The 27955-nt window shown below is 35.4% G+C and overlaps 2 protein-coding genes across 2 annotated transcripts; both read right to left on the bottom strand.

Moving 5' to 3' along the window:
• Positions 1 to 731: 731 nt before the first annotated feature.
• Positions 732 to 7427, bottom strand: LOC134649620 (protein fuzzy homolog). The gene is made up of 8 exons (XM_063504454.1): positions 7321 to 7427; positions 6858 to 6979; positions 6299 to 6572; positions 5381 to 5578; positions 3872 to 4071; positions 3334 to 3509; positions 2596 to 2728; positions 732 to 803 (listed from the first exon to the last, which is right to left on the bottom strand). The coding sequence occupies exons 1-8, from the start codon at positions 7396 to 7398 to the stop codon at positions 746 to 748; spliced, it is 1239 nt and encodes a 412-aa protein (XP_063360524.1). The 5' UTR covers positions 7399 to 7427; the 3' UTR covers positions 732 to 745.
• An 11915-nt stretch (positions 7428 to 19342) lies between these two features.
• On the bottom strand, positions 19343 to 24850 carry LOC134650132 (sodium/hydrogen exchanger 9B2-like). The gene is made up of 11 exons (XM_063504976.1): positions 24782 to 24850; positions 24355 to 24391; positions 23970 to 24112; positions 23478 to 23712; positions 23147 to 23316; positions 22657 to 22871; positions 22323 to 22494; positions 22046 to 22200; positions 21472 to 21636; positions 21088 to 21265; positions 19343 to 19415 (listed from the first exon to the last, which is right to left on the bottom strand). The coding sequence occupies exons 1-11, from the start codon at positions 24798 to 24800 to the stop codon at positions 19351 to 19353; spliced, it is 1554 nt and encodes a 517-aa protein (XP_063361046.1). The 5' UTR covers positions 24801 to 24850; the 3' UTR covers positions 19343 to 19350.
• Positions 24851 to 27955: the final 3105 nt, after the last annotated feature.

Raw genomic sequence — 27955 nt, 5'->3', positions numbered from 1 at the left:
AAAAGTACTATCACGTCATCATTCAACTCTCGGATCGGTGGTGGTTTGGGGAGCAATTTCTTACTATGGTACTGTTGATTTAATTGTGGTAGACGGAAGACTAAATGCTGAAAAGTATTTAAATTTATTAAAAGAAACAAAAAGTAAGATCAGAAAAGTAATAGGTAGAAAAAAAATGTTTTTAGCATGATAATGCTCCCATACACACGTCAGCGATAGTTACAAAGTGGTTTGAAAAAAAAACCAGATTGATGTTCTAGATTGGCCATCCTTGTCCCCTGATCTGAACATCATGGAAAATGCCTGGGATTGGCTGTCTCGGCAAATTTATTACAACGGAAGACAGTTTAGTAATAAAGAAGAACTGATTCAAGCTATTTACACTGTTTGGGATTCTGTGGACGTTAATTACATACATTCTTTATATGAATCACTACCTAATCGTATTTTCAAATTAATAAGGTGTAATGGAAGGTATAAAAATATTTAACGAAAGAGTTTTAATAACTAAACAGTATATTTTAGCATGTGAGGCTATTCAAGTGGAAGGGCCAATTATTTATTTGACGTTATTTCTTAAAACTTTGATTAGATAACAATAAATATTTTATTTACTATTACAAGGCTTCTTGTTTTATTTCATATTTAATGTTTAATGTATATCTCCTTTTTATATTACTATGAGAAATATTAATTTTGGTGAGTGAGGCTATTCAAGTGGCTGGCACTGTATATTACCTACTGATTACCAATGAATTTCCTTATTTGTAGAAACATCTTGAAGCATTTGGTTTGTTATTAATCTGAAACAATTTATAGTTGGGCTTTATCATTTCGATCATTGCTTGAAAAACAAAATACAGATTAGATACACAAAATCAAAAACAACTAACACTAACATGATGTCAACAACAATCTCTAAAGCTTTGGATTCCTCCGAAAACGGTGCCGTCATATTACGGCCGCTATATAGCGTTGACTGACGTCACTAGAACGTTGTCTATGTAAACAAGATGGCGCGGTTTCCTAGACGGCGTTAAGATCGGTTTTCCTAGGATAGCGGTGCCGTCATATAGCGGCCGTCTCCATACTAAATAATACGGCTAAATATGGATGTCGTAGTATTTGTATGGAGACGGCCGCCATATGACGGCACCGCTATCGGAGGAAACCAAAGCTTTACGTTACGTTGATTGTCAACGTAACGTAAGATGACGGCCGTCATGACCTTGTCGATAGTTTCGTGAACGTTTTATTAGATAGCGGTGACGCCATTTTGAATAAATGACACGAGATTTGAATAAATGATTCCGTACTACGATTATTTTCCTCTTCTGATGATATTTCATCCTCCAAGTAAATTATAGATGATCAAGCAAATCTTGTCAGTAGGAAAAGGCGCGAAATTCAAATTTTCTATGGGACGTTATCCCATCCCGTTATCCCATCGCGCCTACATTTTGAAATTTGCCGCTTTGACCTTGGTGGATGACGTGTTATGACGCCGTGGTACTTTCCACATGTCGCCACCGTAAAGACGGCCGTCTTTTGCTGCCGCTATATGACGACTGTCATATGACGGCACCGCTTTCGGAGGAATCCAAAGCTTAAGCAAATGGCTCCCGTGTAAGGCCTCATTCGCACAAGCGCTTTTCCAAAGCACGTTAAATAAAGCGTTTGAATGACACAAATGGATACATGTGTATTTATTCACACGATGGCGTTGGCGCTTTTTACCAAGCGGTGTTGGATTTTCGCCTTGAGCCTTGGTCATAAAATTGAATTTAGTGTGCTGACAGATTCAAGCGCTTTTTAACGCGCGTTGAAAAAGCGCTCGTGTTTGGGGCACTAAATGTTCATGATAGATCAGAATGTGTCAGGGTTCGGGGAATAAATTTTAGGTCAACAAGGGTTGCCCAATCACTTGGAGGATATAATCAAACGGAGACGCCATGTCTGTAATTTTCTGTACAAAACAGTCTGCCGATTTTTGCGGGGGAGGGGAACGTCAAATGTATGCGTAACGTAAAAATAGCCATGTCAGATAAACGTCAGTCCATACATTGTGTATGACCGTTGGCCGCCTATTTTCGACAGAGGGGAAAGCCTATTAATGACTACTCCGTTTAGTTGTATCCTCCAAGCCCAATCACGACCTTGGGTTGTGTCATGTTCGATCGTGTGGAAGGCGGTCCGACGTACACAGACACACTAATATCTCCTTCTCACTTCAACCCATAACCGCGTTCTTATCGGACGCACTATAATTGTTATAATGTCGTGGTTTGGTACGTACATCTAGGGGCTTATTACCTACTTATAACAAAGTCGTAGGTACTTCGAATTTGTAGTAGTAGTAAAATAGTTTATTGTACAAAAAGAAACATGAAAGAACACGCATCATAATAATTTGTTAGCTGATCTAGAGGGTGCTGTACGGTTTTGTACATTGTGCGGTAAATCTGGTAGTCAAAAGTACCTAGACTTGACAATTATTCAGAACAGTGCCTACAAAAAATGGCCGCAGGGCCATCTTTGTCAGCTGTTAAACTTCTAATCTTTATTAACAGTATAAATATTTTCTGTAAAGATTACCTCATTGTGTGACTGGGGACTGAAGATGAATAAAGTGCGCAACAGAGCAGATTTCCTGATCTCCGGGCGTGGCACTTGTGATATTCTGACACCCACGTAACCTCGCACATTCCATCTAATTCTTCCAATTCATCTGTAATTATAGTATAAAAATCGTTTCCATAAAGCTTCAATTTGAAATAGACCTTACCTTACCGATAATGTGGTACCTTTTAGTTGAAAACGTCACAATTATTGACGACTATGAAGCTTGCACAATATTGATTATCGAAATAACAGGGATGCAGCTAGTGCCTTTGAGGCAACACTGCCAATCGACGACAAATCAAAATCTTGTGTATCCCAATAGGGGTTAATATCTGTCAATTTGCTTAATACAGAGGGCGCTAAATAGGTTTCAACTTCATTAGTCAATGTCATGGACTCAATGGTTTCTGCTTTCGGGTATTTGTTATTATAGTATATTAATTATTATATAAGTTATTTTTTAGTTAAAATCGCAAACAATGATTGCAGCGCCATCTGCGGTAACCTTTTTGACGCAGTGTCAAACACAAAAGCTGTCACGCTGACGCCACGAAGTGTCAAAACTGAAATTGATCTTTATGCATATGCACGTAGGTCTATTTTGCTCTGTGGTCTGTGACCGATTGATCGGTCTTTGGCGTTGAACCTACGGTTCGGATATATCGGTCATTGGCGTCCAAAAGGTTAAACACGCAGAATAGGTAACCCTACCTTTTTCCCCACTTCGTGATTTGTCCTCGCGAGCCAGATCCCTAGCCGTAGTGACGTAAAAAGTTCTCAATATGTCCACCTTGTGAGCGCCGGGCATACCTCGGCTCTTCTGATTGGTGGTGTGAAGGTGGCGGGAAAATACGCACCTTTGATTGTTAGTGTTAACTAATAGAATTCTGAAAAAAAAACGGCCAGTAAAAATTTGTTTGTAAACCACAATAGCTAAAATAGTGTACCACAGAATAAATAACAGTACTAGGTACAGAAGATTCATTCTCTAACAAAACGCGTCTGTAACGATTAGGCCAGATATGGCCGCTAGGTGGCGTAAGCGGCACGCGCGGCTTATGGCTAGTCACCAAAATTGGTGTGGAACGGATGTACTTTTAGGTACTTGTTGCGACGCGACGAAATCGCGGAGTGAGCCACGCTTGATTGTACTAACATACCTAACTATTCTTATTTTTAGTCTTATTCTTTACTCGCGAGCTCTCAGACTTGACCTTCTATTTTCTAATTACAAAGACGGTAAACTTACCCCAAAACACACGGTTCGAAACTAATGCTCATCGGAAAATTCCTCGGGTAGGCAACCTTGGCGTCCTTGATAACCTGGGCGAAGCCTTCCCAGCACTGCAGCACTATCTCGTCGATCTGAGAGAGCGCCGGCGTCGCCCCGCACACCACTAGTATGTAAACATCGGCTAGCAGTTTGCAGGTTACTGCTCTGAATGCCACCTGGAATAATAGCGGAGCTGTAAGAAAGTGCAGGACTTTATTAACCTTTTCGACGCCGTGTCAAACACAAAAGCTGTCACTCGGACGCCACGTCACCGAAGTGTCAAAACTGAAATTGAGCTTTATGCATGTGCACGTAGGTCTATGTTGCTCTGTGGTATAAGACCGATTAATCCGTCTTTGGCGTTGGCCCTGCGGTGCTGATATATCCGTCATTGGCGTCCAAAACGTTCAGCGACACTGCTTTGTATGATTGTTTCTTGACTTTAGTCAAACTAAACTGTCATATAGACGCTGCCTCCATTAGGAGACGGCTCCAGGCGCAAATTGTCAACGCAGCGCAGATACAACCACGCTGGGTCAGCAAATTTTGAGAATCCGCTCATGTGGCTCGCAATCGTTAGAAGCGAATCGCATTTCCTGCAGCTTCTCAATAGCAAAGAGGATAGAGTGTATAGAGAGTTATTGTCAAAGTAAATTATGTAGCCACAGTAAATTTACTGCCATCTTTCGATAAAAGTTTAAAACTTTTAGAAAGCTATTTGACTTTGATCCTTATTCTTTCACTGATATTGTTGTTTTCACTGATTGTGTTAAATATCAAATAGTAACGCCATCTACTCGAGACTAGGCCAATGGTAAGGCGCCATCGCTCGAAAAGATTGCACCCTCGTTACTAGGGTTTGCAATCCGGATCCGGAATGTATGAAATTATCCGGATCTGGATCCGGATCCGCGGATCTTCCCATACATTTCGGATCCGTCGTGCAAACCCTACTCGTTACTTTCAGTTACCCTATCGCTATCTTCAGTTACCCGTGAACAAGATTCATGTAATTGCGTCGAAATATCGGGAGCTCGAAAACAATACAAAAGGTAATCACGGTTCATATCCCGGTCGATATAAGTTTTAATCTTCTGTTGAAAGATGGCAACAGGTAAATTTACTGTGACTACATAATTTACTTTGACAATCCGCCTATATTTCAAATTCTCTTTGTCAATCGTATTGTGAGCTATAATATAATTTAAGGAACTACTCTTGTCTTGGTCGTATTGTGATTTTTAGATGGAACAGTGGACCAGGCAATGATGCGTTTAGTTACGCCTAAAGGGGCCCACTGATTACCAGTCCGCCGGACAGTATCGGCCTGTCAGTTGTTCGGAGCTGTCAACTTTTTGGTCTAACTGACCGGCCGATATCGTCCAGCGGACTGTTAATCAGTGGGCCCCTTAAGGAATCACCTACTCCAGTAATTGCAAAGTATATTATATTGTTACTTTAAACAAAAGGTTGTTCTATACTTGCATTAGGACTTATCTGCGGCAAGTAGACAGGAGTCTCCCTTAAAGGAGCTCCATCTTGCGTGGCAGCCAACAATAGCAAAAGTCTCGCCTCCTGGGGATCCAATTCACCGAAGTCAGAACTTGTTGCTACCAAGTGGCCGTGGATGCTGAGGCAGGCCCAGCGACCAGTCACACTCTCTGCATAGTTGTTTAATGCTTGCTGGAATAAGTTTACATTCGGCTTAGGTCCGCTTAACTCAGACATTTGGTGACAAGTTATTATGATTGACTTTGATCTAAATAATTACGGTAGACGACAATAAAAGTGCAACCATCATATTATCCACACAAATTATATGAAAGCTGACACCAAATTGCAATAACTTTGTACATACTTTGTATACAAATCAAGAACAATTCACTCAAGAAACCAATTTTTTATGGGGTCAATTAATATTAATATGTACCATTTCAGAAATGGGCCCCAAGGAATTTTAATTTCATGCATTTTTTAAACTAGTAAAGCAAGATTATAAGAGTTTTCAGTAAATTAGTAAACAAAGAGAAAAAGTGCTACAGTAAAAGTCCCCCTTATTCATAAATGCACTACAAGCCTCAATTAGTAAATGTATGTGTTATTCCTTTCTTATAAAAACGTAATTCAAAATGGCAGATTAAGACTAACGATTATTAGCTAATTGAGGCTTGTAGCGCGTTTATGAATTAGATATTATCGTGACTTGGACCTTATTTCTTGACCGTGAAAGTTCGAAATTCAAAAACAATGAAAGCCAAAGCTTAAATTGAAACAAGAATAAAACCCTTTTGCAAGCCTTATAAATAGAAGTTGAGCAAATTGCTTAGTACCTAATAGAAATTAGTAATACCCAGTCCTTTTACCCATAAACTCCATTGCCACAACCAAAATAGGTAATTTCACCTGCAGTTGCTGCGCTTGAGGGCACATTATACTCTGAATCAAATCCAACACCAATGTGGGGTGAGGACTAAGCACAGCTTCTGGATCTAGAGACTCCAACAAATAGTCTAGAATGGCGTAGCACTGACGCAAGTCTCTTTTTATCTGATCAATGTTCTTAAAACTGTCTAGCTCTTTCTTACCAACGCTGAATATCATTAGATTATGGACAGTGGAGAGAAGGAGCTCCAAGTCACACTCTAAACCGCCTGTCGCAATCCCAATTAGAGTGACACTGTAAGCAATTTAGTGATAGTATTATACAATAGATTGTGTCACAAAGGAGCAAAATGACATACGGCGAGGGTGTACATTGAATCCTGAGCATAATGAGGAATTTGAGTGTCAATGTCCAAGGTGGAAATAATTTTACTACCATGTGACACATTACTGATTTTCATCACATATGAGGAAATTACTATGTTTCAAAGTATTAATCACCTGCTACACTATAATGCTAATTTTATTGAGAAATCATGAGCTAAAATTGACTACACAAGGATAATATTTAAAATATTACCTTTTGCTATATTCCTTCCACAAAATATTTCCATTGTCTACTTCAGTGTTGACCATTAACAAGTTATGGCATTTGCTGAACATGTTGATTCCATGTAGAGATGCTATTGTTGAGAATTGAGTCTTAAAATAATTTAAAACACATGAGTTATAGGTTATAGATATATATATTAATAATTTTACTTAATGATTTTCATTTTTTTTTAAGAAAATAGTCAAATATGTACAATAATTACGAGTTAGTATGGGAAAGACAGGAGTTACTTATAGTGAATAAATTCCTGTATTTCGATTTTGGCCATCACATTAACTGATATTCAGATCTCTTATGAAAAGAAACTTAAATATCTATGATTTTATCAATATTAACACAATAAATAATATAATACATAGAAAAATTAATGAATATTACATACATTTAACAAATCAATTACTTAGTCTAACTTTAATAAACCCTAACTTACATTTTCACTGTTCCCTCGTTTTCTCGAAAATATGGGTACGCCACTTTCTGTAGCTACGGCTATAACTAAGACGGACATTTTTGAATTTATTAAATTATGATTGTAATTAAAAATGCATTAAGAGGTTTATTTTTTGTTTAAATCAATCATGGATTTAAAGACTTCAAAGTTCAAACTTTTACAACTTTGCTGATTAATAAAACAAATAATAATATCATTGACAGATTTGACACTAGTGACAATGTCATCCATCCAATGACGTATAAAAGAGTGGACTCGGCCATAGATGGTAGTATTTCTATAGATGTGGCCTACCGCGTGCCCCCGTAAGGGATAGACATAGATGACGTCACAAACTCGGGGATACCATATAGTGTAGGGTTTTTGGTATTTAGCATACCTATTTAATTCGTTTTTAAAGTTACGGGTAGTTTGAAATAAGACCTAGCATACCTACTTAATAAGTTTTTAAAGTTAAGGGTAGTTTGAAATTGAAGACTGTTATTGGTTGGGTATAAAAAGAAAGACACTTGGCGGACAGCTCTCTTTGGTTGTTGAGTCGTGCTAGCAGGCGGTTGTCAAGAGAAGAGATTATTGTGAATTGGTAGAAGACAAGAAAATAAATGGATAAATATCTTCAAGGTGTTGTTATTTTTACACTTCAGAAGTGTGCAGAACGTAAGTACACGCCTACTGCTATTACTTATTGATTTAGTGAGATAACTGATAACATGACCCTTATTCTGAGCTTGGAGATAATTAATTAACTATACGAAATTCTAATGGATTACGTAAGAAATATGGTACTGGTAACATTTTTATTTAATTTAAATGAGTACCTGCATCATTTATTAATAATATTATGATGATTATGATTATAGGCTATCTAATTGCATATCAGTTAAACTTAGGTTAGTTTGACCCATAAATGTAATTAAATGGACATAATATCAATGTGTAATCATAAGAATATATGCGTCAGTTGGTCGAGAATTCAAAGTATTTAACCACCATGCCACCGACAGCTAGGCATAATAATGTTCAGTTAACAAAATCAAGTACACGTGTTCTTCTTAATAAATAGATACGTGACTGTAGTTATTAACTTCTTTGCTACTTACTTACCCACACACATGTGGGAATTAGGCAGAATATGTCAACACGTGGGTCTTGATATGTGTTGGTTGGAGTATTCAAGGGTGCCTTAATTTTCATTATTTCTTCACTACGGCGCATAGTTTCAGAGATAAATTGATATTTATGATTTATAACCAGGTCTCGCAATTTAATTGAAGATTTTGAGTTTTGATTTTGATCCTTAATGTTAAAATTTGTGGAATATAAGTAGATGGCTTACTATGCAAACGGGGCATTGAATTTTCAGTCATTTTTTTTGCTACGACGCATAGTTTTTGAGATAAATGAATGTTTATAATTTGAACTACCATTAAACATTATTTTGTCATATAATTCCTTTATAGTTTATAAGGTATTATGATATAGTATATAGGTATATGTAACACCGGATACTTTTACGTTTCATGCCGAGTTGTTGGAGAATATGGCTGACGATGACTCATGATGATCAACGGCGCTTGCGAACACCAGAAGCCTCGGTCTTCGCGAAAGGGAATGTAGCTGGAATAACAGCGGCAGTGAAAAAGGAATCCAGACCGAAGCAGAGTCCTGTTGTGAAAGTCAGGAGTAACTCCGCTTCGACAGCCTTAGCGAGAGGCACGCGCCACTGGACATCAGGTCATGTACACCTACTTTTACTATTATATTATGAATGATTTGATATGGTAATGTGTGTTAGATACCGTGAATTGCTTGACTTCATCTCGTTCATCGACATCTAGCACATATAACATAAGTATAAGATGAATATATTGCCAGAGGATAAGTTGAGAAAAATAAATTTGATGAACCGATAGACACTATTACTTGTGTACCAATTATGAGAAATTTTTGCCTAAATATGTCAATGCGATATAATAACGTGTATATATCTTATCTTACGAAATAATAGATACGATCTATGAGTGGTTCTCAGCCGGTCAGGCCTTTGACCAACTTTTGTGATTTCTATTTGAACTGCAAGGAAGCTCCACATTTATAATACCATCTGATGATAAACAAAATTGGACAATAATTAGCTCATTAACGGCACATTTTCTGTGAATTGATTGATTTGTTGCTTTGTTTATTTATTGGTCGAGTATCGAGTATCGAGTATCTAGTACCTAGTATCTAGTACCTAGTATCGAGTAGCGAGTATCGAGTATCGAGTATCGAGTATCGAGTATCGAGTATCGAGTATCGAGTATCTAGTATTGATAGTCATTTGGTTTATTGAATTATGGAGTCATTTGGGTTATTGAATTATGGAGTCATTTGGTTTATTGAATTATAGAGTCATTTGGTTTATTGAATTATAGTCATTTGGTTTATTGAATTATAGAGTCATTTGTTTTATTGAATTATAGAGTCATTTGTTTTATTGAATTATAGAGTCATTTGTTTTATTGAATTATAGAGTCATTTGTTTTATTGAATTATAGAGTCATTTGTTTTATTGAATTATAGAGTCATTTGTTTTATTGAATTATAGAGTCATTTGTTTTATTGAATTATAGAGTCATTTGTTTTATTGAATTATAGAGTCATTTGTTTTATTGAATTATAGAGTCATTTGTTTTATTGAATTATAGAGTCATTTGGTTTATTGAATTATAGAGTCATTTGGTTTATTGAATTATACGAGTCATTTGGTTTATTGAATTATAGAGTCATTTGGTTTATTGAATTATAAGAGTCATTTGGTTTATTGAATTATAGAGTCATTTGGTTTATTGAATTATAGAGTCATTTGGTTTATTGAATTATAGAGTCATTTGGTTTATTGAATTATAGAGTCATTTGGTTTATTGAATTATAGTCATTTGGTTTATTGAATTATAGAGTCATTTGGTTTATTGAATTATAGAGTCATTTGGTTTATTGAATTATAGAGTCATTTGGTTTATTGAATTATAGAGTCATTTGGTTTATTGAATTATAGAGTCATTTGGTTTATTGAATTATAGAGTCATTTGGTTTATTGAATTATAGAGTCATTTGGTTTATTGAATTATAGAGTCATTTGGTTTATTGAATTATAGAGTCATTTGGTTTATTGAATTATAGAGTCATTTGGTTTATTGAATTATAGAGTCATTTGGTTTATTGAATTATAGAGTCATTTGGTTTATTGAATTATAGAGTCATTTGGTTTATTGAATTATAGAGTCATTTGGTTTATTGAATTATAGTCATTTGAGAGTCATTTGGTTTATTGAATTATAGTCATTATAGAGTCATTTGGTTTATTAAATTATAGAGCCATTTGGTTTATTGAATTATAGAGCCATTTGGTTTATTGAATTATAGTCATTTGGTTTATTGAATTATAGAGTCATTTGGTTTATTGAATTATAGAGTCATTTGGTTTATTGAATTATATAGTCATTTGGTTTATTGCATTATAGAGTCATTTGGTTTATTGAATTATAGAGTCATTTGGTTTATTGAATTATAGAGTCATTTGGTTTATTGAATTATAGAGTCGTTTGGTTTATTGAATTATAGAGTCGTTTGGTTTATTGAATTATAGAGTAGTTTGGTTTATTGAATGATCGAGTCGTTTGGTTTATTGAATGATCGAGTCGTTTGGTTTATTGAATGATCGAGTCATTGGTTGATTGAATTAGTCATAATTTATAGTAATTGGGCTTGAATTATAGTCATTGGGCTTGAATTATAGTTATTGGGCTTGAATTATAGTCATTGGTTGATTGAATTATAGAGTCATTGGTTGATTGAATTGTAGAATCGTTGGTTGATTGAATTGTAGAATCGTTGGTTGATTGAATTGTAGAATCGTTGGTTGATTGAATTGTAGAATCGTTGGTTGATTGAATTGTAGAATCGTTGTTTGATTGAATTGTAGAATCGTTGGTTGATTGAATTGTAGAATCGTTGAATTATTGAATTGTAGAATCGTTGAATTATTGAATTGTAGAATCGTTGAATTATTGAATTGTAGAATCGTTGAATTATTGAATTGTAGAATCGTTGAATTATTGAATTGTAGAATCGTTGAATTATTGAATTGTAGAATCGTTGAATTATTGAATTGTAGATCGTTGAATTATTGAATTGTAGAATCGTTGAATTATTGAATTGTAGAATCGTTGAATTATTGAATTATTGAATTATTGAATTATTTAATTATTTAATTATTGAATTATTGAATGATTGAATGATTGAATGATTGAATGATTGAATGATTGAATTATTGAATTATTGAATTATTGAATTATTGAATTATTGAATTATTGAATTATTGAATTATTGAATTATTGAATCATTGAATCATTGAATCATTGAATCATTGAATCATTGAATCATTGAATCATTGAATCATTGAATCATTGAATCATTGAATCATTGAATCATTGAATCATTGAATCATTGAATCATTGAATCATTGAATCATTGAATCATTGAATCATTGAATCATTGAATCATTGAATCATTGAATCATTGAATCATTGAATCATTGAATCATTGAATCATTGAATCATTGAATAATTGAATTATTGAATTATTGAATTATTGAATTATTGAATTATTGAATTATTGAATTATTGAATTATTGAATTATTGAATTATTGAATTATTGAATTATTGAATTATTGAATTATTGAATTATTGAATTATTGAATTATTGAATTATTGAATTATTGAATTATTGAATTATTGAATTATTGAATTATTGAATTATTGAATTATTGAATTATTGAATTATTGAATTATTGAATTATTGAATTATTGAATTATTGAATTATTGAATTATTGAATTATTGAATTATTGAATTATTGAATTATTGAATTATTGAATTATTGAATTATTGAATTATTGAATCATTGAATTATTGAATCATATTTTTAATTCATAGGTTACTGCAGTTAATGTTGCAGCATTACATTAAAATGATTTTAATATGATGATTTTAATATAAGCGATAATGAAGAGTGCATGGTTGAACCTGTAGAACTCACCACAATTAAACCGAGATCGAGGAGGATTGATGGCCTCTTATTGGTTATATTATTATGTTTAAATATTATGTTTAAATTAAGACCTGATAAAAATAGATGTACAATAATAAACATTATCTCATTACTAGATAAGCTGATATATTAAATAATGCATGAACTATAAAAAAAACTCGTCAAATAATAGTAGATTACCATAGAGGCAGTTTTTAAAAGACATAATTTAATAATAAGAGATATTAATTTCAACTGGGAGGTCATTAAAGACACGTATTGCGGTAAAGAATTCACTTTTATACTTTTACTTATTGCCGAACTTGAAATTTGATAATTATATTTATACTAGTGCGCAAATCGTAATTAAAAGATTTATTCTTAATATTTTATGTTTACAAAAGGCGAAGCTCCAGTATGTAGATCTCAATTAACGCAAGTATTTCCTTGAAGAAATCTCTGAGTGGATATTGGTGATACATGTTGCGTGGGCAGTTTTCTTACAACCTAAACATAATTACAACGTCGTCGTAATCACCCCAGTAGTTAAATGATACCATATTTCAGTTACAAAATATGCGATTCCATGGTATACATTTTTGATTGTATTCTAGAACAAGTCGGAAGGTACGGATAGGCCATGTAACATTTGAAACGTATAATTCAACGTGTAGAGAAAATATTACTGGTCCTTTTTCTGCGGAAACACGCCTATTTAGGTGCTATGTTTATTCCCGAACTGCGGGATTTGGTATGCTGTAAAGACGTTTAGTGAATTAATATACTGTTCAAGTCTTTCATAAAACAATATGTATATTATAAAAAAATCTAATAGTCTGAAAATCCCAACGCGTCTTGCAATTGATGGACTAAGTACTTTGTCAGCTTGGATAAATCCTAACAAGCTAGAATATACGACCTTCTCTGAAAACATTGGGAGGGGAGCTATTAGGTATAGGTTTTTAGTACGAGATGATTAATGCATTGATAATGGGAACATAATAGGTCAAGTTGTACACAATAATTACTTAATTATCGCTGTTATTCATCATAGTAATATTTTATAAATTATAGTCAGGGTTAAAGTTACTGAAAGGTTCTCGGGAAATATTCCTGTCTCAAGAGTGAGGTTTATAATTGAAGATTTCTTGACATGATAATGGAAAATGATGTTGAAGCCACGAGAATTTGATTTGATTCGTGTGCTGACACAGCTAAGTACTACCATTTTAGAAAAGATTTGAACTGGTTCATATTATATATGGCAGGAAGATTGATAGTGCTTCAGTCACGAGAATTGAATTGGTTCGTGTACTCTGTTGTTTCAGTCACGAGAATTGAATTGGTTCGTGTACTATCTACCTGCAGATAGAGATGATCATTACTCATGAAAATCGAATAATAAATGGCAATTAATGATCTGTTACCCTGAATTACTAGTCAAGGTGTACACTGTTGTGATTATTAACCCAATGTTGGATATTTTTAGCAAGTTGAGCGCCGCACCTCTACCGGCGTCCCCCGCCTCGCGCCGCCTGAGTCCGATGCGAGCCGTCTCCAGCAGGAGCCCGCCTCGCGCCGCCAGAGTCCGGTGCGAGCCGTCTCCAGCAGGAGCCCGCCTCGCGCCGCCAGAGTCCGGTGCGAGCCGTCTCCAGCAGGATGTCTCCGGCAGAAGAGTAACAATTTTAACCCTTCGTATGCTTTAGTCAAAATTTACCACTGAATTAATAACCTTGAAACTGTAAATTCTAGTCCAAATTGTGTGGCAGGCATACGAAAGGTTATTTAGATGATGTTTTTGAGATTTTGACTTGCTGATGCCTGATTGAAACTGTTTCGTATCCTATGCGATTAGTGTATCCACTGTTAAGTAGTATACGTAGTCTGTCGGCCAAGTGTAGGGTTTCCACCTGGCACGTGTATGAGGACATACACGGAGTCAGGATGGACGAGTGTAGGGTTTTTGGTATTTAGCATACCTATTTAATTCGTTTTTAAAGTTACGGGTAGTTTGAAATAAGACCTAGCATACCTACTTAATAAGTTTTTAAAGTTAAGGGTAGTTTGAAATTGAAGACTGTTATTGGTTGGGTATAAAAAGAAAGACACTTGGCGGACAGCTCTCTTTGGTTGTTGAGTCGTGCTAGCAGGCGGTTGTCAAGAGAAGAGATTATTGTGAATTGGTAGAAGACAAGAAAATAAATGGATAAATATCTTCAAGGTGTTGTTATTTTTACAATAGGTAAAAATTACCCCAATATTATCAAATATTGGGATAATTTTAATCACGTTCGCGAGTTGTTCGCCTACGTAAGACGCAGCGATAAATAAAATATCAATGGGCCAATTTTCTTTTTTTTTAATTTATTTAGAAAACAAACAGCCCTTTACAAATAAGTCTTACAAAAATGACTAAAAATAGGCCTAAAGTTTCATACGTTACTAAGTTGACTATTACAATGAAAAGTAAATAGGTTACTTAATTATAAATTACCCGTAGGTATAGTTGTGGGTACAACACGCAAATAAAGTAAGAAAACAATGCAAAATATTTACTTGAAACAATTTTTCAATTACTAGTAAACAAAATATGCCGAACTTTGTTCTTGAAAACGGACAAACTATGAACAAAAATGTCTATATCATTAAGCGATTCATTATACATAATTACAAGTACGCCTAAAGAAAGAATTTTTAGCATAGGTACTGTGTGCCACAGGAAGAAATAGAAAAGGTAGGTTTTCGTAATATGCTTTGAGCATATCCGGCAGTTTTGCGTCGGTGCCCAGTTTCTCCTTCCGGTTGCTAAAATCCATTTAGCACGCGTGCCTGCATCTTGTGGAAATCTGGAGGTAATAAACGAAATATTCATTTTGTAATCCGTCACTCTTATTGCAAAATTAAGAATTAGTGCCTGCAGCATATCATAGAATTAGATTCTCTGAGTCGTGGCAAAACCCCCTATAACGTTAGAAAGAATCCTCAATGCTTAAATAAATATAATTTACATTCTAATTTAAACACAGTTCAATTTTATTGTTCGTATATGTCCAGTTCTACAGCAAAATTATTTATAAAAATGTTATTAAAATACAAAATACCCGAATTTTGGGGTAATTGTATGCATCACGGGCTGGTATCCCTCGAATAATAGCAATGCGACTAAATTGAATACACGTTATTAAAAGGGTGACGGCTTACTGTCAATATGCGTACGTAATTCGGTCGGTTAATTTATCAGGAAATATTTATAGGTTAATTTTTTTACCCGAGTTATTATTTACTGTAAATGCTTTTTCTACTCAGATTATAATTGATATAGATTGTAGGATGCTGTTACTAAGCATGATAATGTGACCGAAGAATAAAATACTGTATTTACCTGAGAAATGTTACGTTGTCCTGTTTTTGCCGGCAGTCACTTGTACAGCGCAAAACTGAGTAATTCACAATATTTGTTGAATTGTTAAGTACTACTACATGCACACGAAACACTGATTTCAATATTTTTCCTGATAATCTTTTCACTGTTCATATGTTTCACACCAATTTGACGTTTACGCATTGTTTGTATCCCACCATAAACTACGGTGGGGAATAAAAAAATATGAGACTCTGACAAAGACAAACAATAATAGCGCTTTCTCTGCTACTCCTAGTGAAAGATACATAAGACTATCCCGTTCTGTCGGTTATCCCCACCACTCATGCCATGCCCTCGGGACTCGGCATATTGTTCTATACATGCAATCAGTTATACAAATACCAAGCATTTCGATGCAGAATAAGTAAAAATTATGTTGTCACTTTCTAACCAATAAATTTTCCCTTATGTGGAAAAGGATAACAATACTTCAGTGCTTTCTGGTATGGCAACATTTTTCATTTGATGGTCACGTGACATACCTACTGTGGCCGGTCCGCCATATTCAGTTCACGTTTTCCAAGGTACATGAAGCGTCAAAGTGTTCTGTTATTAAAATAAAATATTGGATATTCGGAAAGTTTGCGAATATTTCTGTTTAATAATGTGGTGTAGTGGTTAAGGACAAGAAAGGACATAATCCCTAAGTGCAGTTTTGTTGGATGTGGCTCAAGAAAAAAGGAAAACCGGAAAAGTTTGTCGTTGCACCGGTATGTTTACATTTTAACTGAAATATTTGTTATTTCATAGATGACAGCCTTGTTATGGTGTGTATTTAGTTAATAACTAGCCAATAAATATTATTTGCGATATATTGGAATAAATTAAGGATTTATTTTCGATATTTTCGTACTATAGAAATTAGTACATTTGACAGTTAGTGATGTGCTTTTATATCGAATTTAAGAAGTTTGGGGAAGTATCTTAACATGTATTTGAAAGATTTTGTATGTAAATTTATATTTTCAATTAATTAGCAAAAATTGGACCAATCTCATTTTACGACGGACGGTATCCCTTCGCGCCTACTTTTTTCAAATTTGCCGCCTTTTTCTACTGAAAAGATCTGGATGACCAAGTATATATGTATATAATTAAAACCTGTATCCTGAAAGCGGTTGTACTGAGGGAAAGTAAGTAATCATATATTATATAATATTTTTGTTTTTTCAGGTTACCGAAATCTGAACTGAATGTACGAGAAAAAAATGGTTAGAAACTATTGGAACAGAAAATATAAGGCAAAACACAAACTCTTGCTGATGAAAAGTGTAATTCAAACTTACCTTGATGTACTTTTCCAATATTATAGAAAAAACAAACTGAAAAAGAATCTTTCTGGAACTACCTGAACAAAGTTGTATTATTCCAAATCAGAAATGAATAAAGAATATTATTGTGTATCAATGTTGTTTTATTCTACATAGGAAGAATAATCTTCTTATGTTATATTTAACTAATAACGGTACCCTAAAGTCTATTTTTTTATTCCGTAGACTGAAATTACATTTCTTATTATGAACATCATGTGTCATCTCATACTATGAAATGTCATTTTAGTCTACCAAATAAAAAAATAGACTTTAGTTCACAATAGCGCTAATTATAAATGGTCAAGCAGGTCTTGTCAGTAAAAAAAGGCGGCAAATTTCAAAAATGTAGGTACGAAGGGATATCGTCCCATAGAAAATTTGAAATTTGCGCCTTTTTCTACCGACAAGACTTGCCTGACCATCTATGCATTTATATTATTAATTAAATTGCAACTTTGTGATACTGCACTGCGTCTTAATTAATCGTAATTAGTACGATTATGAACTAGAGTAGGTATCGATAATGCAAACGGCCGTCATAAAGACTCATAAGCCAACAAATAGCGTTCTCTCAATTATATGTTATCTTAAGTTACACGCCAACATCAACATTTTTTTCTGCTTTGCCTTAAGGCAGGCTTAGGGCTTAAGGTGGACTGGTAGAGAATGTCATAAAACGTATAAAGTCCGCCTTTTGTACACTATGTTTTTCTTCTCTTTAAGTGGATCTAATAGGTTTATGTGTTTAAAATGATGACAACTTAGTTTATCGATATCCTTGTCAAATATCAACTTGTTTTCCCAGCACTACAGACCGCCATGTTCAGTTCTCGGCAATATGGCGTCGGCCACACTTTTTTTGTAGGTATGTCGCTTCCATATGATTCTTTTTTCATTGCATCCATCACGAGCACATGATGAGTATTGATGACATAGATGGATAGGATCCTATAGACGTGCTATAAGAGAACAGTCGTGCAATGTATTGGGCCCCATACATTCCACGACTCTTCTCTTTCCGCACAGACTAAGAAGATACTACGCTGCCTCCGTGAGGGACAGAACATATGCAATGCGACACTGCACGCACTGCACTGCGATATGCGGACGCAAAAATACCAATTTATGACGCTAGTAATTTATGACGTTTGGGGGCAACTAAAATTGCAGATTGACGGAGTGGTGCTACTATATTCCGAAAATCGTTTTTTCCTAGTTGCGATTTCTGCCATTCGCAAATTTTACCACTTTTTAATTTCTCAATAGGTTCCTTTCCCGATAGCATCTATAAACCAATTCGCATATTTTCCTATATATTTATTTTTCAATAGATTATTTCCATAACAGGATTTCTAACCATTCGTATAATTTCCCGCTATATTTCATTTCTTTACAATCACTAAAGAGTATCGTTTGACAGAGCCTAGTTAGGTACGACGACGAGCGAAGCGAGGAGTGTGTTAGGTGAACTGCGACCAAAACAGTGCGCCAGAACCTACATATTTTATTGAACAATATTGATTTACATAAGAAAAGTTATCCAAACTATTCGAATGGTTTGAAAACGTACTTATCAGGAAAATAAGCTATTGAAATAATAATAGGAAAATATGCGAATTGGTTAAAAAATTAAAAATGCTTCAGGGAAAGGAAGCTAGAGTCGGACCAATAAAAGTCTGCAGCGGATTTGAGCCCACGCAGTACAAGTGTTATTTATACGTCATAATTTTATAGAAGTTTGACGTTTTAAATAACACTTGCACTACGTGGGCTATCAAATCTGCTGCAGACTTTTCTTGGTCTGACTCTAGTGAGATAAATTAAAATGGTAAATTTGCGAATGGAAATATTGCTTCCAGTAAAATTCGATTTTTGGGAAATAATTGCTACTCTCGATTGTGGCCTATTTCTTCTCATCAAATCGGTCGATTCGATCATCCCGTCTACGTCTGGACTGACCTACGACTTAAACAAAAATAAATGGAAAAATATCAGATTATATGATTTACTTACTTAGAAAAATATTTAAAACATGATTTACTTATTTCAGCCGCTTACATGTAGGAATATAGGTATTATATATATTTTTAAATAGAACTTATCACAATACAAATCTTTCAGCACCAAGTAAACTTGAGTAGGTTGCTTTAAGTTAATTATGGGATGGAGAGCATGGAGAGGTACGAGTACAATGTCATCTTAAAAATGTATTGACGACATTTCCGTTTGATGGCCGTTTTCTTCATCAGAAGATCTGGTTGTTTCTGTAACAAACATAGAAGGTAGGATCCTATAGAAGTGGTATACTCCGTGAGGGACAAAACATAAGCAATGCGACACTATGATTGGTCGAATTTATTTGATGCCCACCATAATCCATACTAATTTATGGTGGGGAATAAAAAAAGAACAACGGGTTGCACTCCGGGAGTGCTGACAGAAGTGAAAACTCAATGACCAGTCCAAAATGTCTGCAGCACTATGTATAATTGACCCATCCTCCTTTCTATTGAAAAACTTTAGTTCCGAAATTGCTGGCCAGTGAGCTTAAGAGCCAACAGGAGTGGTCATTTCTCCATACAAACGTACTCGACTGTTTCCTCCGTCGGTTTTGAAGCTAGAGCAATGATATTTTCAACACAGATTAATATTGTAAATATCTGTGTCGGACCGTTTTGCTTTTTTTGATATTTTTGTTTTTTAAGGCGCTAGAGCCCTTCAAAAATGGCCAAAATGGCCTAATTGACTATGCCGCAATGAGAGGCGTGCTATTCAAAACTGACATCAATTAGTCAAAAAATCAAAACGGTCCGACACAGATAATGTCATAATCATTTAGATTTCCAAATTTGGTTACGATTGGTTAAGTTTTGGAGGAGGAAACAGTCGAGTACGAAACCTCGATTTTTGATATTTTTACGCAGGATTTTTCGCCTTGTCCTTATCGCACTAGTTTTAGGAGCCGCTTCCGTTAGCGAGACGGGTATATTTACCTAAAATATTTTAATCTTAGCTCCTGTTGGCTCTTAAATTTGTAGCGTTAATTGTTTAAAATTCGAATAGTAATTGTTATAAATAGAAGTTACCTTGCAGACCTCGCATCTAAATATATTTGGTCATGATACTTTGAGTTTTATTCACCAGTACTAGAGTTCACTTTTATTAGCGATTTCATCAAGATGTAGCTTTATTGAAATATATTTGAGTGATATAAAGTTAGAATGTAACTGTGAGATCCTCGTATTTCAGCCCGTACAAGATTAGAACCTTTTTCATGTAATGTCATTGAGTTTTTCTTTATAGATTTAAATGCCATCTAAATGAGTGGCCATCTAAATCTTACGGTCACGTGATCGCCTTACGCTGTCTCGAGTTTATCATTTTTTCCCCACCTCAAAAAGTGCCCAGCGCCGCTAAAGAAGATTTCACTTCAAAAAATGTGAGAATGTGACAAGGACAAACAATAATAGCGCTTTCGCTGCTACTCCTACTGAAAGATACATAAGATTATCCCGTTCGGTCAGTTATCCCCATCACTCCTGCCCTATCCAGTTAAAATACTAGATTCATGGTAACAAAACCGTGTAGCAAGGGCTTCAGGCAAATTAGTTAGAAGACAGAAAAAACATAAGGTTAAGCCCTTGCTACACGGTCGCCGACAAGCCCCTCAGACCGCGTGGCCTTGGTCTGGACGGACCGTGTAGACAGTTGTTTCCAACAAAATTTGACCAAAACTGACCAAGGTCAGACCAAGGACAGACGGTTAGAAGGCTTGTCGGCGACCGTGTAGCAAGGGCTTTAAGTTTACGAACGTAGACTGTTTCATTGGGTAAGAAAAGAACCTAGGTATTTTGTTACATTACCTACAGAAGGAAGCCAAAGGTTGGTTGGATTTAGCATAAATATTATTATACTTATTGTAGTTAAATAACTTACCATCTTTGCTCAATAACCTGGGCCCAGTCAGTGCGATGAAGATGGCCCCCATAGGCGCTGAAATGACGACGCTAAGGACGCTGACAGTCAAAAGTGCTTCAGCATAGACTAACTCCTCAGGATTACCAGAACTATTTCCGCTGTTTATTATGTCTAATGCTGCAGGGCCAAGTGCCGCCTAAGATGGAATGGTAATTATTTAGGTATATCAACATTATTTATACAAGGCAAAATAAATGTAAATAGTCACTTGTAGACTGAAGTATCAGTAAGATATTCTTTTTAACTTCTATACCTACTTACTTCATTTTCTTTGTAAGTATTTTTTTTCATCTATCTACCAAGTTCATATGGCATGGCATTTATAGTGACATTAAAACTTGCCTGTACAGTAGCCTTAGCCATCCATGCTAAGCCAATAAATAATTTCTCCGTTATGTTCAGCCCACAGCCAAAGCTGACCAGAAGTGTAGAAATTATTCGCAGTACTAGGCCGATAATCAGGCAGACCGCACCCATGGCTACCACTTCTGGGTTCAGATCACTTATCTGAAAGTAAGTAGGTACGTGTTTTCATTAACATGTTTTCTGCATGCAATTTTTGGTACATTGCGACATTTAATAATAACCCTAGGAGCTGTTCATAAATTACGTCATCTATTTTTGACGATTTTTGACCCGCCTCCCTAAAATCATCCAAAAATCATGCTTCGAATGACCCCGTTTCCTTCTACGTCATGCTACCATCATCCGATGTCGGAAATTCAATACCTACTTAGTTGGTTTGAAGTCCTCAACTCTCACTGAGGACACTGATTTAAACTTGCACGATTTTTACACATTATTAAATTGTATCTCACTATGCATTGTATCTCACGGAGGAAACAATGCCCCACATATAGCCAAGCCTTTCGTTCATAAAAGGCATCAACGTTTTTGATGAAAATGGTGAACTTGCCGTTATTTGGGCTCCAGTAAACGCGAAGAGTATTGGCTCGAAGAAAATCCATAGTATTCTGAATATATTGCTTACTGGATTCTTGTTAACGGGCCAACCTTGCTTTTCCCAAAAATACGCTGCGATAAATCCAGAAGAGACGATGGCTAGTGGACCTAGAATAACATAAGTAGTGGATTATAAAATAGTAACAATTCGCCCTTAATTTTAGCCAGTCACTCAAGTAAAAAATATACCTACATAAATACTGGCTGGATACATCGAATCTACTAGATACCTGAACCGCTCCATCCAATGAGACTTGATATGAATAATGAGAACAGTCCGCCCAGAAACAAAGCCAGAAATCTTAAAGGAACCACGTAAATGTCGCCTTTTTCCGGAATAACGGAAGTCATGGCACCCCACAAAGATCCGAGCAATACGCCAGCGACTATGGATAATGGGCCCTGAAAGAATATTACTGGTTTGAAAGTTGTAATTTTTTGTAAGGTATAGTTGACAATGAGATTTATGAGGTGACAGAAATACATGAGGATTCCTTGGATGATAGGTGTGCCGGTGAAGAACAAATTTGATTTATGCAGTCTTCTACGCCTTTAAAAATATACCTTTATGATGTTCCAAGTAACGGAGCCCGTGGAAAACATGGCATTAAGTATAATGGAGAATACAGCTACGCTGACCGAGTCGTCGATAGCAGCAGCCGCAAGCAGCAATGTCGGTATACCTTTAGCGACTCCATATCCTTCATCCTTTAATCGGAACAGGCATGGAACTACAACAGCAGGCGACACCGAAGCTATCATAGAGCCTAGGAGGAAAGCTGAAACATTATAAAAATTATATTTAAGGACTTAATTAAATACGAATAGTTAATGCAGGGTTATTTTGTTAGGAATTTTCAAAAGCCTAATGAGAATCGTAACAGGTTGACGGACACTCAGTCAGAAATAAATTAATCCTTTATGCGCTGTTCTATTCTAATAACTGAAATAACTCTCTTATGGTTTCCAGTTACATATATTAATCTGGTGGTTGCACCGTAAACTGGTGCTTTGCTTCTTTGATTAAAGAACCTCAAGAAAATGATTTACTAACCCCAAATCCATGGCAATGCTAGAAGGTAGCGTGTAGTAATGGCGATACATAAGCATTCGACTAGCCAAGGTAAAAGGCCTAGTTGAAGAACTGCTGCGTAGTGCCTCCGTAGGACTTTAGCATCCAAACCGAGCCCAGCACGCGTTAGTATGATAACCAGAGCGACTTTTCTAAAACAAATAGTACCTATAGTATTCACGTGAGAACCGATAAATAATCTAAAATGCGTGCCTGTAATGAGTTTTTTGACTAAAATAAAAATCATGCAGGTACGTATTATGGATTATCTAAAGACATTTCAAGCAAAAAGAGTCCACGGAACTTAACTAACCGCAACTCCTGGTTAAGTTTTCTATAATTATCGGTCATATGCACAAGCCCGGCGTTTTGAAAAATTATCCCGGTCAGTAACATTCCTATAAGTGCCGGCAATGTGGTCATTTTCAGCCACAACCACCCGATTAAGTACGCCACGATGACTAGCAGTGTCATGCTGAGTATTTCTCCGTTTATTAAACTTACCGGTTCCCCTATTTCTGCGTATAATATTCCCCATGACAGGAGAACTGAAAAAGAACAATTTATCATTAATAATTAATTATATAATTAATAATTAATAATTATTTATAGCATTATTACCTTTGTACAGAATTAGCCTACCAGCAGTCAGATCCAATTGACGCCCTGTGCCTCTAATTTCTATCGTTTAATTTCATAATTACTTATAATTTACTAAACTGCCATGAATAACTATACTAGTCAAATTAAATTTCCGTCCATCAATACGTGACAAAGTTAAAGTAATTAGGTATTAAATACTTACAAAACATAATAATTAAAAGTTGCTGTGCACTTTGCCTATAAGTGGAGAAAATGGGGAATGGGAAAACCCTTCCCCACCACGCCGGTTCCCATGATGGAGTTTGGTCTTCTTGATGACACCGTAGGCAGAATTTTTGCCACCACCTTGTAAAAGACAAATTCCTATTATTGACCTCTTATTTACTACTTGTCTGTATTAGATTATTACTTACATGACATATCGAATAATAAGAAAAGGCATGACATTAAAGCTCTCCAAGTAGCCCCTCTACGTGTTGGATGAGTTGGATCTATAATCCCCACGCAAGCATATCAAAAGACCAGGATTTATAGGCCCGTGAAATCCAAGTGACGATACAAAGAAAAGTTACGAATTCCAAACTTACTTGTCATAGGATTTTTGAGGAGTCTGATAGTTTGCACCTGCAAAAACGTATTAATTTCTGTCAAAATATTGGTGAAAGGCAAGGTACCTAGAAGCAGAAGAAGTATAGCCAGCAAACTTTAAAAAAATCGCTAAAGCCTGATTTCGTTTTTGCAGAATTATTATTATTTAGCGATATACGAGTAGGAACAGGTTGAAAAATGGAAAGTAAGGTGTTTTAAAATTTGATTCACTTATTTACCAAAATCAGCAAATTTAGCGGCTAGTTTAGCGCCTTTCTGTCGGTGCTAATGAAATATTAGGTAGGTTTAATGCATAATATCCATAAATAATTGGTTGATACTGCTTAAAACTACTTATTTATACCTAGCAATATCTTTTGAATCATCATACGTCAGGTCAAAGCGAAAGACAATAAAAGATAATACCTGTGGTTATGTTAGTCATGGTGTTGGTCAGATCACTTCCTCGAGTTCTATTTACAGTTGTTTATAATATTATATATGTAATCAATGTTCAATATTGTGTTCAATATCTTGAAGTGAATGAATGAAGGGTCATAAGTGCTCGTGTTCAAATACCCTTGTATTTGTTATTAAACAATTTTAACAATTATTCGCATAACCTTTTACTACTACTGAGCACAAGTCTCTAAATGATAACACGTGAAAAACTAAAGTAAATTTGTTTTCAGAGTGCGGCCGGTATACTCGTATTTGCTATCCATGCTTGCCGCGAGGCCGCTAAGTCAAAAGTCAACAAGATAGATTTGTTCATATCAACATACCACGTGACGGTTATTCATGTGATTTTAGTCGAGTACCTACTCGTACATAAGTATGTATTCATTGTGAGTTTTAAGACGAAAGCGGACGACCGCTTCTTCATACCATACAAATGTGGGAACTACATTTATGTAGAAAATATTTTTATAGTTGCACCAAGAAAAGTCTGCAGCGGATTTGATAGCGCACGCAGTGTGTTATTTATACGTCATAATTTCATAGAAGTTTGACGTTTAAAATGACACTTGCACTGCGTGGACTATCTAAATCGCTGCAGACTTTTCACGGTCTGACTTTACGCGATTTGATGAATGTGAACCATAACATGTATGCTCTAAGCTAAGACCATAGCTGTGCTCCTTCGTTAGATTTAAATATGGTCAAGATTGTTGGAGTTAGCAGTCGCCTTAAGAGCCAACAGGAGTGGTCATTTCTCCATACAAACGTACTCGACTGTTTCCTCCGTGGGTTTTGAAGCTAGAGCAATGATTTTTTCAACACAGATTAATATTGTCAATATCTGTGTCGGACCGTTTTGCTTTTTTTGATATTTTTGTTTTTTAAGGCGCTAGAGCCCTTCAAAAATGGCCAAAATGGCCTAATTAACTATGCCGCAATGAGAGGCGCGCTATTCAAAACTTATATCAATTAGCCAAAAAATCAAAACGGTCCGACACAGATAATGTCATAATCATTTAGATTTCCAAATTTGGTTACGATTGGTTGAGTTTTGGAGGAGGAAACAGTCGAGTACGAAACCTCGATTTTTGAGATTTTTACGCAGGATTTTTCGCCTTGTCCTTATCGCACTAGTTTTAGGAGCCGCTTCCGTTAGCGAGACGGGTATATTTACCTAAAATATTTAAATCTCAGCTCCTGTTGGCTCTTAAAAACTAAAATGTTATTGTAAGTAGGCTAGTTGCGTGGAGAAATTGCAAAATCTACAAAAATATTATAACGTAACAACAAACTTCCTCATTCTCTGAAAACGTCTTATTGGCGTATTTTCAAAGCCTAATTATATACATATCCAGAAAAACTCTGATATACGTACGGCAGCATCGACCACCATTCCAACTAAAACAATATCTCATACCTCTCTCTCTACTAGGTATCCAAAATTTACATTTAAATTTTCATACATAAAATTTTGTTTAGGTATTAATTTTTGTATTTTAATTTAATATTGCCTACTCATAGAAAAAGCATTGTATGCAGCGTTGTATAAGTAGTCAACGTAGTTCGCATTCGGCTCACATTGCTACCCACACCACTCGCATTTTTTGACCCCTCTTATGTTCGCCCTTTAGCCAAATATGCCCTGCCAAAAATTGATAATTTAAGGGTAAAAAAAACAATATGTTGGCAAATCTAATACCTTTAAACGAGCAATTCTTGTTTATTTATTTATTTATTTATATATATATATATATTTCGGGGATCTCGGAGACGGCTCTAACGATTTCGATGAAATTTGGTATATGGGGGTTTTCGGGGGCGAAAAATCGTTCTAGCTAAGTCTTATCTCTGGGAAAACGCGCATTTTCGAGTTTTTATATGTTTTCCGAGCGAAGCTCGGTCACCCAGATATTAAACAAATAATGGTGGTTACGTTAGAAACGCACCATCATTTATATCGACTACCCCTTGATTGCCCATACATAACAAAATGCAAAAAGAAATGTTTGTCAAACATAACCTAAAAAAATACGTTAACAATAATATTTACGCCAAACCCGTCTACCTTACCTGCTTCTTTTTCGGCAAGAAATGGGCTTGTTACACTCATCATATTGTATTAAACAAATGTATAGAAGACTACTACAATAAAAGAAATATTGAGCACTTGGGCAGTACCTATTTAATTTGTTCAAGGCATGACACAGACTGTCACTATTCAATCAAACACTACTGTGTAGTTTCCGATTGGTTTCCGAATTTAGTTTTGTATGTAATGAATAATTAACCTTGATTTCTAAAATTATTTATTTTACAGCGGGATTATGTTTGTCATGATGAATAATAGTGTTACATTTTGTTATACCTACTTCACAGCTGCCGTGGTTAGGCACCAGGCGTTCTGCCCCGTTTCTAAAGCGCCTACTAATAAAGTGTTACCTAAGTTGCGTAGGTATTCGTTAACAGAAAAGCAGAATTTGTTCAGTGATTCAGAGAAGCAATAATTTTAGGAATAATGAAAATATAACCTAAACCTAAAGATTTAACTAAAAGTAAAAGGACTACCTAAAAAGAGATCGCTCCTTATCGATAAAACCGCCTGTTGTTACCTCTGTCTTCGTGTATTATGTGTGTCTCTCTGTAAATGTTTTATTGAGGTTGTGCAATAAAGAGGATTTGTTTTGTACCTACTTATTATAATATTCATATTCATACTCGTACACTTTATTGCGATCATGTTCATTCATTACAGAGGATGGTATAAAATATTATGAAGTAGGTACATGATACCCCGTTAGGGCATTGAAGTAATCTTCATACTAACTTCTTTACGTAGGTACTTAATTTTCATAGTTATTTTTTTTTTGTGAAATATTGTATTTTTAAATGAGGATAAACGCACAAAGCTTAACACAGATGACGCTGCATTTAATAAAAAAAAACTTATAGTGGATACCTTCGTTAGTCTAAAAGCGCATACACATTCGTAACAATGTATACCTACTATTCTGCACTTTAATGGTAGTTGCTCCACTCTGCTCCAGATAGGTAATAAGGCATGTTCAATTTCGAGCAACAAAAACTGAAGGCGTGACAACGATTATGTGAGGTGATTAGATGAAGCGACCGTTAACTGGT

Source organism: Cydia amplana, chromosome 1, assembly GCF_948474715.1.
Source record: "Cydia amplana chromosome 1, ilCydAmpl1.1, whole genome shotgun sequence".
NCBI lineage: Eukaryota > Metazoa > Arthropoda > Insecta > Lepidoptera > Tortricidae > Cydia > Cydia amplana.
Note: the sequence above shows the minus strand (reverse complement) of the source record. Positions and strands in the feature narration are given on the sequence as shown.